This window comes from Amblyomma mixtum, chromosome 7 (assembly GCF_055824585.1).
Source record: "Amblyomma mixtum isolate Tamu chromosome 7, ASM5582458v1, whole genome shotgun sequence".
Lineage (NCBI taxonomy): Eukaryota > Metazoa > Arthropoda > Arachnida > Ixodida > Ixodidae > Amblyomma > Amblyomma mixtum.
The window spans coordinates 1,299,616-1,314,583 of record NC_143018.1 but is presented as its reverse complement, the minus strand read 5'-3'; the positions used below and the strand labels follow the sequence as shown (position 1 = coordinate 1,314,583).

General features: G+C 46.8%; 1 protein-coding gene across 1 annotated transcript in view; it reads right to left on the bottom strand.

Moving 5' to 3' along the window:
* The window catches only part of LOC149334787 (uncharacterized), a 32,261-nt gene that overhangs the window by 17,104 nt on the left and 189 nt on the right, over window positions 1–14,968 (bottom strand). Inside the window, exons 2-4 of the mRNA XM_089553663.1 lie at window positions 12,151–12,254; window positions 9,943–9,990; window positions 5,913–5,957 (exon numbers count right to left, since the gene is read on the bottom strand). Of these exons, the coding sequence (XP_089409789.1) occupies window positions 5,913–5,957; window positions 9,943–9,990; window positions 12,151–12,254 (197 nt within the window). The remainder of the gene's footprint in view (window positions 1–5,912; window positions 5,958–9,942; window positions 9,991–12,150; window positions 12,255–14,968) is intronic.

The window sequence follows — 14,968 nt, the reverse complement described above, 5'->3', positions numbered from 1 at the left end:
AGATGATGGCAAGGCACTTTTTCTGAGTTGGTGAATAGTTAGCCTCAGCCTTGGACAGTGAACGGCTAGCGTATGCGATTAATTTCTCCAGTCCGTCGGTTTTTTGAACGAGGACGGCGCCGAGGACCACACTGCTTGCTTCGGTATGAATTTGAGTCTCGGCGTTTCCATCAAAGTGCCCGAGGGTGGGTTCGAACTGCAAATGGCGCAGAAGTTCCTTGAAGGATTCCGCTTGCGGCGCTTCTCAATTATATGGCACGTATGCCCTTGTCAGTTGGGTCAAAGGCTCAGAAATGCCCGGAAAGTTCTTTACAAATCATTGATATTATGCGCAGAGTAGACGATGCGGGGGCGAGGGTAGACGTCCTTCTTCGTTATGCTTTCATGCGGCGGTAATCGACGAAGAATCGGAGCGCGCCGTCTTTCTTGTTCACTAGAACAACCGGCGCTGCCCCGGGGCTGTTTGGTGGCTGTATGACGTCCTCGCGAAGCATTTCATGCACTTGGTCCCGGATGGCGTTGTCGTTCTCGCGGCGACACAGGGAAAGTGCTTTGGCGGAAAGGTCCGGCGTACAGGTCAGTTACAATGCGATGCTTGGCAATCAGAGTTTGTCGGACTTTCGGCGATGACGAGAAACACTCGCTGTAGCTTCGAAGCAGATTGCGGATTTGGTCTTGTGTGTTCCGGGACTGGGCTGGTTTGATGTCGCAGATATGCTTGTGAACCTCATTAGGTGAATTTTCTGGAACTCGTTCGGAGAGGGCAAAAGCGTCGTGAAGATCGGATAGTTCGTCCAAGAAAGCAATCGTCGTTCCCTTGTTAACGTGCCGGTATTGATCAATGAAGTTTGTCAGCAGTACTTCAGCTTGTCCATTCCGAAAATGAGCAATGCCTCTAGCGATGCCGATCCCTCGCTCAGGGACAACTCCATGTTCCCCTCGGTGAGATCTTCTGTTTCTTGCATCAGTGGCACCTAAGGTGACTATAACGCTTGATCGGGGTGCGACGTCCACTTGTTCATCCCTGACACTCAGGGCAACATGCTTCTCCATGGTTGTCTTTGAAGGGACGACCTCATTCGTCAAAAGCGTGATTAACTTGGATCGCAGGATGATGATCGCCTGATGCTCCTTACGAAAATTCACACCCAAGATCAATTCGCGGGAACATTGCTGTGGCACAACGAATTTCACTGGATTAGTATGTCTTTTGACGTTCACTCGCGCTGTGCATCGTCCCAATGGAGTGATGAGGTGGCCTCCTGCGGTGCGGACTTTGGGCCGTCCCAAGCGGTTGTGGCCTTTTTCAGCTGAGCAGCGAATGTTTCGCTCATCGCTGAATAATCGGCTCCTGTGTCAACTAGAGCCGTAACTGTACGGCCATCGATAGCCACACTTTCAAGTCCGATGTCCTAACTGTTGCGTTGCACGTCATCCTTGGCGTCTGCTCACGTCTTCGTCGGGCATGAGAACCATGGGTAGGGCGTGTCATGGATGCTTTACTCGGCGGCGGCGTCACTGTCAAGTCAGATAGCGTCATGGCTGAGCTCCTGTTTGTATGTGGCATAGGCGCAGTGGGTGCGGCGTCTTCATAGGACAAGGTCGTTGGAGGATATTCGTCATTTCCTTCAGCGACCCAGGGTGTTTCAGCTTCCCCTACCGGGGCTAGGAGACCTTCCTTGGACAGCCACAGCGTGGCTGCGGCTTCGTGATGCAAAACGTGTGCTGGACGGCGACGGCAAGCCGGACAGACGGCATGAAGACACATACTCCCTTCTGCACAGGTTGTCGTCGATTTCCCGTGATCGCCGGCCGGGAAGTGGTCGCGAGGAATCGATCTCGAAACCCCGCAGGCCAATGTGTGTGTGCGGGCAGTGGCGAAGTATGCGCCCTGCATGGCAACAATGGAAACGCAGGGGGCGGCTGTCGGGAGTCCTCCATTAATCGCATTTCCCAGGGAGCTTGCGTCGCTCGTAAGGTGGGTTACTTGCCACATAGCGCTAAAAAGACACGGACACAAGAGAGACACACAGGACAGGCGCTGTCCGTCCTGTATCTCTCCCGTCCTGTGTGCCTCCCTTGTGTCCGTGTCTTTTTAGCGCTATGTGGCAAGTCAACCATCACCAACTCGCATAAGCTTGTACCCCGTAAGATGGGCTTGCGGGAGGGATGTGCCGTCGTTCCTGTAGGTGTGGTTCCCGTCGAAGAGGGCTTGTGGGGTCTCGTCGGAGTAGAAGACTGCGTGTGCGACGGCGTAGGTCATGGCTTCGGCTTCCTTTGGTTCCGGCGGTGACGGAGAGCCAAATGCATGCTGTACTTCTCACGGATTGTGTCGGTGAGCGATGCCACCTGGGTCTGCTGCGTCTGCCGTGTAGGGGATGGAAGCAGTTGGCGATGATCATCGCGAGCAGTTTCGAATGTTGAATCTCTCAGGTTATCCCTGACTCAGGGGCATCATCTGGGGATCTTGTCATCAGCACTTGAAGTGTTCGATTGTACTGACGGGTCCGGGCGTCAAGGTTCCTTTCGACGGTCGAAGCTTCGACTACGGTGTCTTCGACAGTTTTTGGAGGATACCGAATCAGGCCAGCCAACAGTTGCTCCTTTAAGCACGCATCAGTAAGGTGAGGTTCTTTTCTTCATTCATGTCACGCTTGACGCGCCTGAAAAGGCGTTTCACTTCTACCACATTCGCAGCCACGGTCTCGTTTGGGTGTTGAATTCGTGACTGCAGCAGGGCCTCCGCTCTTTTTTTCTTTTTGTACGACGCTAGTAAAGCGGTCGTCGAAAAGAATTCCCGCCGCTCTCGGCCGTGCTCAGTTTAAAGCTGATAGCTGAAGTTACTAGAACGTTCTGGAGCAACGTAGAATCGACTCCGCCTGGATGCCATAAGTGGAGATAAATCTCGTCGCGTCTTGCACCACAAGCAGAAACACAGTTTTGAAGAATGAACAAACAAGCACTACAAACATTCGCGGAAATACCATCTCTCTTCGAAGATAGCCGTATTCATTCTAGTACCTCTGCCATAATCAGTAGACAATACCCCCGCGCTTGTGGAGCCCATCGGCGCACAATCATACAGCAGTTGCCGATGTCAGTACGGGGACGCAGTATCCTTCTAATGGAAAGGCTGGTCCCGTCGGGGCACTGGCGTCAGGGAATGGTGAATGTAATCGCACAAAAAATAAATTTTTCGGTCAGTCGTGAATTAACATGAAATGCATCTCTGGAAGGGCATAACGCCTTACAAATTGGCATATAGATGGTTATATCTGCATTGTGGTATCGTCCTGGTGTCAGTATCTCAGTTGTGAGCAGGCGCCCGATTCAACCGACGCTACCTATTAAGTTTCTGTTTCCGTTCCTCGTGCCTAAGCATTTTCTTCATTTCCGCCTGAGACCGCCCTGTCAGCCTGATAAAAGGCGATCTGTAATCTGTGGCAGCTTTATCGACGAAAAATCAATGTGGTTGAACAATAAGGTCATTGTTTCACATCATCGCCTCACTATCGCTGCCTGAAGATTATGGACAGCAGTTAACTGTTGTAATGGCTTTTCCCGAAATGTATTTCATTGGAGCTAGTCATGTCTTATCACTGCTTCACTTCGTATCTTTACTAAATATTGTTGTACCTCACTCGATCTGCGCTAGAACTGGTGCCAGCCTTTACCATAGTTCAGAAGGAAGGGGTCTTTCTGCGAAAAATGTTCACGACCCTGACCTTAGCGCTGAACTGGCATCCGACCCCGACAATCGCTCCTTCGTTCAAGGTCACGGCATCGACAATGATGTCAGGAATGTTCCGAGATAAAAGCGGCTCACGAGAACCCGAAGGTTTCAGTCGTCGTGGGAACAGCATCGTTGTGCGGCTTGCTTATAGCATGCGTTTGTTCATCCCGGTTAGTAGCCTTCAAACCTTCCATGCAAAAAGTTTCATTAACGTTTGCCGATTGCTGTCCCCGAGGAGTGTTATTCTCTTTGTTCGCTCAGTATTTTCGTGCTGTCAATTGCTTTTGCTCCGCGGGGATATCGAAGTTAACCGCAGTCACGCGGTCTCAAAAACTGTATGGTGCTCATCTCTGTTACAACAGGTCAACTTACGAACATAGAAGTTGTATAAGGAACAGCTTCAGCTTATTAGTTCAACTACCCGTCTATCATGTGGTCACATTCATTTGCTATCCTAATCTTTTCTCGACGGAATGCATCAACTTTCTTCAAATGTGTGCCAATTTTAGCCTGTCACAACTTTTCAATGAACAAAGCAAAACTGCGTCATCGTCATCAAGTGTGTTAGGTCTAGTGTTAACCATGTCCCAAGGCCTCGTCATTTGTCTTTCATACCTTCCGGCGTTAAGCGATCGTTCATTGTTTCATTTGGAACTGAATATTTCTGCGCCTATACTCGCGATAGACAATTAAAACCCCTCAGGGGTTATAACAGATTTTATCGCTATTAATGAAGAGCTTTGCCTTCTTTAATAACTACTTGCTAGGGTTGTCTCAACACTGGCTTGACGCGAGCTATAGAATCTCTTTAAAGAACTGGTTTCTTTGCTCACTAACACATTCATTCCGCTAATAACGGTGACGAATAAGGCAATGACCAGTGGTTAGCCAGTTCAAAAGAGACTTCCAGCAAGAAAAAGTCTATCCTTCGTTCGCCTAATCGACGAAATTCTCTCGGGGGCGTATTTCGATGGGAGGCGTATTTTGTGTATCACCAGCGAACGCCATAGCGTTTAAAAATCCTGAGGAATCATTTTTAACCCCACTCTACATTCGATGCTGATAATCAACCTAAAACTATTTCGTGATGTAGCCTACAGAAAAGATGCTTCTAATCTCGGGTATTAGAAACTCTTTATTGGGCTGACTAGCACCCACAAAGATCTGGATGATTTGGCGGCGGCGCAGCTACAAGCCTGCTCGGCGGTTGCCGAACAGAACGGCTGCCGCTGGTGGCCATGCTAAGAAAAAAGCTGACAGTTCCGCCCGGGAGTGATCATTCGAGACAAATCTGGTCGCGTTTTGCATCACAAGTAAAGCGGTGAAGCTGCGTGCGAGCAGCTTCGAAGAAAAAACAAATACCAATTACAAAGCTTTGCGCTAATATTGGATCTCAGTTTTCCCCAGTTGATTCCGGTTTGCGTCAGGGTTTATTCTCTGGACTCCTGCCTTTCCTGGCATGCATAAATGGCTCGGCGGAAAACCTTAGTTCATCCGTTTGTGTCTTTGAGGATGATTGTTATGTGTGTCGTAAAATAAACAACTACTGCGACATCTCTCTTACAATCAGATATTAGTAGCATCTCCGAATGGTGTCAACGGTGGAAGATGAAACCTAACAATAACAAGAGTGGATGTTTGCGTGTCACTCGTAGCAACCTGATGCAACCTGAAGAACTTGCACACTCTTGTTTACGACACCCGTGTCTGCCAATTTGCTGCACACGTCCACAGTAATCACTCCTGCTCGGCGACCTGCCCACGGTCTGTCTCGCAAGGAACGGGATGTGCCGAGATGAGGACATATGGCGCACGTCCGCCGCGCATATTCTTCACCCCCTTATGAGCACTTGTCAACGCTGATTCCGATCTTATAAAAGTATAATTACGGCAAAATGCTCAACGTAGTATTCTGTACCAAGCGATGCTACCTACCCACTTTCTTTACACAGCGCGAAGCGAGATCGAACCCCGGGAGAAAGCTCCTCGACATGTAACTGTTAGGTGCAAAGATGATGCAATGTGACTATTTACTGAATGCCCCTTGCGCTAGGCTAGCATCTTTTATTTTGTAGTCAAAGTAGTATTTCCTGCAGAGTAAAAGTAAGTTAATCAACAGGTAGCTCTTTTTCTTGGCACACCATTGTAGTGCACACATCTGATATGAGAGACAACTCACCTGTCGTCACCTTCGGATCACTTTTGCCTGAAAGGCTTGGCCCACCTGCGAAAGAAGCCTCGTTAAGTTCGGAAAAGTAGTGCTCTGCTATTTTCTCTTGCAATGCTCTAATGCTACAACATAATAAAGCGAATCCACACAACAACACAATAGGTCGCCAAATTAGCAGCGCAGTAGACGGGGCATAGCAGAAGACACAGAAAGCGGCGCTGACTTCTTTCTGTCCTTTTGCTATGTCCGGTGTAGTAAGATGCTGATTTCTGTGGCATGTGTGTCAATTCCCCTCTTCGACCATAAAGCGCCGTTTTATTCATTTCTGCTGGCTACTTTCAGTATAGACCAACACCGAGCCGTGACGTAGGATGCGAAAGCGCTGCTGTCGCCGGCCGAGTCGATTTCGGTTGTAAAGTACACTGTAAACAAGTATAAACCCAATTGGGAGTATAAATGGTTTGCGTCACCCTTTAAACTCCATATGGCGAAATATTTACTGCATTCATATAAAGTAAAAATGTGATAAATGACATATTTTACTCCCTTCACTCAAAAACGGCGTATAAAGGAGGATTCTCCTCCTTATAAATCCCATTTTTAAAGGAGTTTCTTGGTTTCAATTCACCCTAAGTCCCCAGTAGAGTAAAAACATCATTTTGCGCCATGCGCCCGCTACCTAGCGTCGCCTCTGCTTCTTTTCAGTCGCCTGATAATGGCGGTGAGTGACGATCTCTTGCTTACCATCATCGTTTGATATCTGCTCACTTCTGCTCCTTCACGGGCGCCTCCCACGGTACAAGATATCGGGCTGTCGCGCTTCTCCACTACAGTAAGCTACACAGCTGAACCACTCTTATGAAGCCTCCAGTATTCTAACCATACCTGAACTCCCTTAATGACTGTCGCCTACCCTTTAGAGCCCACGCTTAGGCCTAATTCTTACAGCTTTTTCAGTGTGGCTTTCGCGGTGTGTTGCAGCGGATCATAATGTGCTGCATGAACATGAAACTGTTATACAACGTAGTTTCAACGCTGAGCTTTTGGTTGAGCTGATGAGGGTACGTATTTCCTCAGTCATAATGAAAAGCCAAGCCTTAAAAAAGTGAATATGAAAGCAAACATTGCCATTCCAAAATACCTTCAAGTGTGTTGTCATTTTCAACCTATGCAGTCTGCTCTGGTTTAAGTCAAGTGTTGTGTAATGCATGACCGTGAAAATTACTCCACAAGCGACTCTTTTTCAAGTTTTAGCTGTTCATTTTAATGTCAAATCCCTTTATCAAAGAACATAGACAACCAAACGAGCTCGTACAGCAAAAGCAGACGACTCCTGTTGCCTTCGCCTACGCCGCCGCGGGGTTTACACACGCAGAAAACAACGCGTGACGCGGAGTCACAATAGGGCAGTGCAGTTTAGTAAGTTGGGTTGCCCACCGCCCCAGCAGCTACTGCCCATTTTAGCAGCTGGCACGGCTGTAAGAATGAGCCTTAATGATGATAAATTAACATGACGCCATTTTCGGCTCCATTCCTGTGGGTAGTAAAAATTGCTTGTACACCTAAATACCCCCCTTGTTAAAAATAATATACTCCATTTATACGGAGTAAATAAAACCTCTTTTTTGGGTGCGCACTAGAGGGCGATGCATTTGCTCCCATTTGGGTTTTTTTTAGAGTGTGGCGTTTTATAACTGACTTTCCGTGTAATGCTGCCTAGGCTGTCTAATTTGAACGAAGCATATGTGAGGAAACGTAGCACACGCGACAGCGTGGTTAACTACACGAGAAGCATACAAGATTCGGGGAAACACCTGTCGGAGTGCCCCTTAAGAGCACCTCCTGAGGGCACGTAAGGCTTTACAATTCACAGTAATCGTGGAATTTTGAAGCGATATCTTCGAAATGAGGTCGCGTACCTTGTCGCACACTTCTCCAAAACACTATTCAACTGCGATGAATAGGCGCCTCCAAGGGTACTTTGCGAGATGATCAAAATAAGTTGGAAAGTTTTCCTTACATCTTTTTGTAAGGGTCCACTCCCTCCCTTTCACTCCCACGGACACGTATTGCGAAGTTTTCAAAGTACACCATCTCTCAAATGGTGATTCGTAGTTTAACAACCAATGTTCTCCCAATTTCGCGTCTGGTTCTCTACCATCCGAGCTACGTAGACGGCTGTGCAATCTGGCGCTTTTTGAGGTTATTCATCTATAGTTGAACCGAACCTTGAGAGCGTTCACCAGAGCTACCCTCGGCGGACGTAGAACGCCCTTTATTACTGCGAGTGCCACGTTCGGGCGTCATCGAACGGTGAGAGCGGAAGCTGAGCGCGAACCCTTTTATGATTCCCACAGATCAAGACGCGAGAACGGGGGCGCAAGTTATCTATTCGGCAGAAAAATGAAGGAAAAAGAGAGGCTTTTTGTAACGTACATGACAGAAGCCAACAGTCACCAAAACCAAGGAGCAACCGGGCTGTTTTTTTTTCTAATATGTGCTGTTCATTTATGGGAGTGACATGGGGTTTTTTTTAACGGTAACTGATTATGAAGCAGAGGAAAAAATAACCACATGCCGCCGGTGTGATCCGAACCCATGATCTCCGAATTTCGCGTCGTACGTGTAGTATAACCGAACCGAACTAGGGTGGCCCTGCAGAACACTCTCGAGGTTCGGTTAGAGTACAAGTAAATGCCCCCGAGAGGCAGAACATCGGACAGCGTTTGCAGTAGCTCAGTTGGTAAAGCACCGGACACTAAATTCGTAGGTCGTGGGTTCACCGGCGGCATGTGATTATTTTCTGCTGCTTTATAATCACTTGTAAATAAACACCAAAATTAATAAAAAAAACATCCCGCATTCTCCTTGGTTTCGGTATGTTCGCTTCCGTTGTGTGTGTCATATCGAGATAGTTATTTGAATGACCCTGAACAATCTGGTCCAGCAAACTCGTCAACCATGCTTCGACTACACACACGCACAGAATTTGGCCATTTTTTCTGCAGGCTCACAAACCAAATAGTGCCAGAAAATAATACTCTTTTATAAATAGCGGCACAGCCACGGTGGCTCAGCAGTTATGGCACTCGGCTTCTGACCCGAAAGGCGCGGAATCGATCCCGGCCGCAACGGTCAAATTTCGATGAAGACGAAATTCTAGTGACCCATGTACTGTGCGAAATCAGAGCACGTTAAAGAACTCCAGGATATCGAAATTTCCCGAGTCCTTTACAACGGCCTTTATCTTAGCATCAAAAAGACCTAACTACACTGATTCTGGCCTTCCTAAAACTTGTATAAACATACAGCGTCTAAACGTCATGTCTTATTTTAAAGCACCGGCGTCATAAACATCACGTCTACGACGGCGCCGGTTTTAGCAGCATCAGATGGAACTCGCATGCTCGACCGGTAAGTTCATGATCCAAGCTTCATCCAGCGGCACCGACAATCGCAATGTCGGAAACACTCGACTATTGCAAGCTGACAGGGCAAATTAATAAACCCTGCGTGCATTGAGAGCAGCACCTAATGAAAAAGACGAAAATATAAAGTAACAAGCTCATCAAAATAGCTAATATTACCTGTAGTTAACCGAATACAACCATCTGAGATGGTGCATGAAGGATATACACAGTAACTTATATAACTTAAAATATGAAATTCCGCAAAAGTTCTCACCAAGTGCGGGAAACGTAGCAAGATGGCGTTAAAAATAAAGAGCAAGAGGGTTTGGCAGGCCCAGTTAAAGCGAAGAGGTGGTTCAGTTTTATTGTTTCGGAATTATTATAAAAATTCAGGTCTGATTCTTTATTACCATTTCCTTTCAACGGCTCAGGATGTAGTGCGCGATTTCTCACTGCAGTGAAATGTACTCTTCGACGCAACTCGTGACTGTCTTTATAGAACACCGCGTGCTACTAAGCTTTCTTTGCAGGCCTTGTCTAGCATTGCAGCCACACCCACAATAACACTATGAGGACGTACACGTAACCTTTGTATTGAAATCATAAAGAGACGTCACTTGGCGGCTTACCTTTGGCGTAGTTAGGTGGACTAGTTTCATCTGTTTCTTTAGCTTCCTCTGCGAATAGAATACGATTAATTAGTATTACAATACAGTTTTTTTCAACCCCTATTACATAGAGACGACATATTTTCTCCCAACACCAAAGGGTAAAATTTTTTTCACTCTCGAAAGCAAAAAGCATAACGTAGTGATCAATATGGCATAGTTATGACTGTACGTTGGTGTGTATTGCAGACCCTTGCGGTCATCGGAGGACAGCAAAACATTTTTGTGACACAAAAAACGCGAATTCTGTCGCATTTGGACGCAGTTCCGAACTCTCGAAAGTCGCTTCAAGGACTGCGACTCATTATCATCTGTTAAACTCACGCAGTGCGAGCAGTTTAAAATTCATCGAAGTCTCGGAACTCCGTTGAACTGCTCAGGGGAATCACAAATCGCCTTTCCAGGCTGGCGGTGTTCGAAATTGGTTTTGCCCTCCTAACGATGCAGCCATGTTTGTGAAGCCTTTTGCAAACGCGAATTGTGCCCAAGCCTTGTACCTTTAAATTGGACTATGAGCTGTAACTTTTTCCTAGTGCGAATTTATTCTATCGCTCTTTCTACGTATCTAGTTGTTGTCTAGCAGTAAACGACGCATTTATTTAAAAATAGATTTAGATATCTTTCCGCCACGTGGTTCAAATTCGGGACATCTACGCCAGAAATCAGTGCATGAATAACCTTTTGACGTGATAACTGTCTAGACGAGCCTCCAGAATATGCGTAAAATAACTGTGTCGACGAATTACACTTTACATCAAAAAACCAGATGGTGGAGCCAGGACTTCTTTATTTTTCCAACTCCTTCTCACATTGCAAGCTCCATTTAAAGTGAAAACAGAATATTTTTTGTTGTGTTGGAGTAACCTAACGATAGAGGCCATTCGGAGGACATGACTCGCTTCAAGGGATAGCCGTGAAAACTTCGTTAAGCCAGTGCGAACGCAAACCCCACTGCACCGAAAGTTTTGCACTCGGGAAGCGGAGCGATATCACCAATACAGAGAGAGGATTCTGCAGCCCGAGTCGACGAGGCCGATAAGACGAGATAATGGTGCCGGGCTCTGCAATTCTGAGCAGGAGACGTCTCAACAAAGGGGTGAATAAGATGGTTCCACACGCGTGTTGGCCCATTAATTAAATGCCAAGCCAATCGGTTTTGCATATATCAATTACAATAGCCTCTCACTGATGCGGCGAATACTAACGCCCGGTTTGCATTTGAACACATCAATCATTAGTAGCATCAAAGTTGCGCTTAGGATTAGCGACCAGCTGGCACTGTAATTAGCAGTACCTTTGATGCTCCTGGTTAGCTTTTCTTCATTTTCTCCGCGTTACATCTTACACTTTTTTGTCTTCAGAAATTGGCAACATTTTCTACAGCAGAAGCGTTCGAGGAGATACGTAGCAGAATACGCATATAGATCGCAGTTACCCGTCCGCTCTTTGGAATGTGTAAGAAAGTTAGCACTGATAAGCCTCCGGGAGTAGAACACGAATAGAAGAAAAGGAAGCAGTCTTCGAAGCCTGTTGACATTAGGTACAACTATTCTTCCAGTGCTTGAAAAGGCAGCCAATAGGAGCTGAAGAAGTGCTTTGTAATAAGAAAATGCATTTAAACGGAGTAGAAAGTTCACGGCTCTACATGCGTACATTGTTCATCCACAAATGACAGAAATAAAAGCAACTATTGCATAATAAATTTTATTCTAAAGCGCCCCTTAACTTCATTTAAACTGTTGACATCTAAACAGCTAATGCTTGTATGATCGACGGCAAAAATATTTCATGATCACCATTGTGATGTGAATGGTGGTTTCGGGCTGTGAGCCCGAAAAATTACTGTACAAGTCGTAATTAATTCGTGCTATCTCGCGGTGAAGGCTACAGATATATTTTCATATATGGCCCTTCTAGTTTAAAATAGCCGGGTTCCGGAGAAAATAACTTTCTGGTTAGATTGTCTTAATCCATCGTTACAGAACAGATTTCGTTCCCCTCGTGTCCCTTTAATTGGGGCAGTGGTAGGCGCCTTTAGAAGGATGAATGAGATAACTTGGCAGTACGCATTCGAGATCTGGCTGGGTGTATTGAAGCCACCGCCTAGAAAGATAGCGCCTGGCGCAGAAGGATCAGATGCGCATCTTTTACCTGTTGTTTGTACCTTACCTTCTTTAGAAAGGAGGCCAGACGCAGCGACCAAAGCAGCCACCACAAGGAGGCAACAGATCCCGAAGATAAGGCCAGCCTTACGGCGCTCATCATCATCGTCGCTGCGTGGACAAATACACAACAACCGCAACTTCAGTGTCGCAAGACCCAGCCCTCCTTTCGTGGCTTGCCCAAGGTCTATTGAAATAGGTCGCGAAGCCGGAGCCCGAATGCGGTCCAGAACCAAGTGCTAGCGACATCAAATTAGGGGTGGAACTAAAGCGCAAAAATGAAATGAGTGGACAAACACGACTAGAAGAGGAAAATAATTAGGACATAATTTGTGTTTCAAAAGCATTCGAAAACAATTGCAGTGGTTCCTTTTTAAAATGTTTTAGTTGTGTGCATTTTGTTAGAAAGTATAGCGCTTGCTTTGTAAAAATTTTTATGACTGCGTTCGCTCAGAGCAGCGGCAATGGCAGCGGGACGATGCCAAGGTTGACGGTGCTCTGATGTCATACCCTTGTCATTTCTTTTGACCATTCTGCTAGCCCTACTTTTTCCTCGTTGCTCATGGAGGAAAGATCGTTGCTTGTTGCTCGAGTTCTTGGTGTGCATCGTTCGTGTACAGTTTCCGCTTTTCCCTTTTGCCAGCGCTTCTGTTTAGTTTTGTTCCGTTGGGTGCGGTTCTGTCGCTTTTGCCCCCAAAGGGCTTCGTCTGTGGCCATGGCGCCCCCGTACGCAAAAAAGAGGTGTGCGGTTGCACGATGTGCGAGCGATAACCTGTCTGGCGGCGTCACATTTAATCGCTTCAGCGCGACACCTGCGACATTCAGCGCGACACCTGAGGTGAGGACGAAGGAAAAAGGCACAACGAGAACTGACTACCTAAAAATAGCGTTGGTGGTCGGCACTCGTCGTGTCTTCTTTCTTCGTTCTCGTGTCGGGTGTCGCGCTGAAGCGTCGCGGCGTTCAGCAGTTTATTTTTCCCGCCAAGCAGCACCTGACGCTGACGTCACGTATATGACGTCACTAAAACACGTGACTTTGACGTCGCGTTTTTGTTTTAATTATGACGTCACTTTTTAGTTGTCCACGCATTTCGAAGACGGCGCTGGCTGCGCACCATGAGCCGCCATGTTTTGAACGTATGGGCTTCTATGGAGCCTACGCTACCATAGTACATCTACCTTGGCTTGCCACCCAAGATCGCGGGAAAACACGCAAGGTATGAATATTGCCTTTTCAGCCCATGGTATGGTACAACATTTGGGCTTCTCTCTACATGTCCAAGATTCACGAACAAAAATTTTGCAAATTGGAAAATTGTAAGACACACTTCTGGAAATATTGAATTAAATAATGAAGTCCATTCTTTTTTATATGTAGCAAAATCTATCTTTTATACAGCTTCCATTGATTGCATCAAACAGTTGTGGTTTAGGGGGGGTTTAACGTCCCAAAGTGACTCAGGCTACGAGCGACGCCGTAGTGAACGGATCCGGACCTTCTGGGGTTCTTTACCGTGCACTGACATCATATAGTACACATGGCCCCTATAGTTTCGCCTCCATCGAAATTCGACAGCCATGGCCGGGATCCAGCCTGCGTATTCCGAGTTAGAAGCCGAGCGCCATTACCTCTAAGCCAACGCGCGGGTCGCATCGAACAGTTAAGATTTCCATATGAAACCAATTGGGAACGCTTTTGACGATAGCAAAAACGTTAATAAAAAAATATAACACTGGCATCAAGAGATCAGTGGATATATTGATTGTCATAGTAAAATCGTAGGTTATAAGAAATAATTGCGTTCAGAGACGGATTCCCGCTCAAGAATTCTTTTTTCCAGAATTGTTCGGTATCTACCCCCATCGCAAAAAGTAAACGAGCAACAGGTTTTTGCTTCTCAGCCGCACAACAGAGACGTTGCGGCACCCCTATAAGACCGAAAGGTGTCAAAACGTGAAGAAAAGGAATCACCTTACTTTACACCAAATCAGAGCTTAAGGGTTGTCATAGGTGCTTCGCGACTCGGCTAAGAAACGAACCACCTGTCAACGGTTACTTTTGGCAAAGACCATACATCCGTCATATGGGCTCCTAGCCAAATGACAAAACAGAGATGAGAACACGCTCCTTAACCTTTCTTCTTTATTCTGAGCACCAGGTCATCAAATCAAAAAGCTGCACATGCTGCACAAATTGCGAGATGTAATCGCTCGAAGTTTCCACACCGAGTATTGGCGCGGATTGGCAAAGAGAGCGTGCGGACATAGGCCAGCCCAATATGGCACATGCATCCTAATAGTGTGCACATTCATACGCCCTTAGAACGCATGGGGTTAGCTGCTCTGTCTTTGAGAGTTGCCCTCGACTTGTCGTGACATGCTCAGCCGGAGTCAAGCTACCAAGTTACCAAGAGGGCGGTCGCCTGGTGTCCAGCTTTCGCCGGTCGCAACACAGAGAATGGGCCGGAGTCAAAGGCGCAATAACAAAACAAGCTTTACATTGCAAATGCACTATACATAGACATTACATCCTACTCTCGAGGTAGCATGTACTTCTGAGTGGCCACCACCCTCCCGTTTCGCCTTACGCTCTCGCCATACCTTCCTCCTTCCACGAAGATCATAACAAGGTTAAGCTTTGAACATGCTTTCATCATATGCCTGCTTCTTCGATGGTAACCGTTCCGGTTGGGCATTAAACTATTCCCATCACACCCTCCTCCCTCCACGGTAAACATCTTAACCCGCCTCCTCCTGGTTCCATTTTAATTGTCCTCCGCGTGGTTCCCGTGGCCACCATCCACCTATTGTGCCTTTTTACGCCC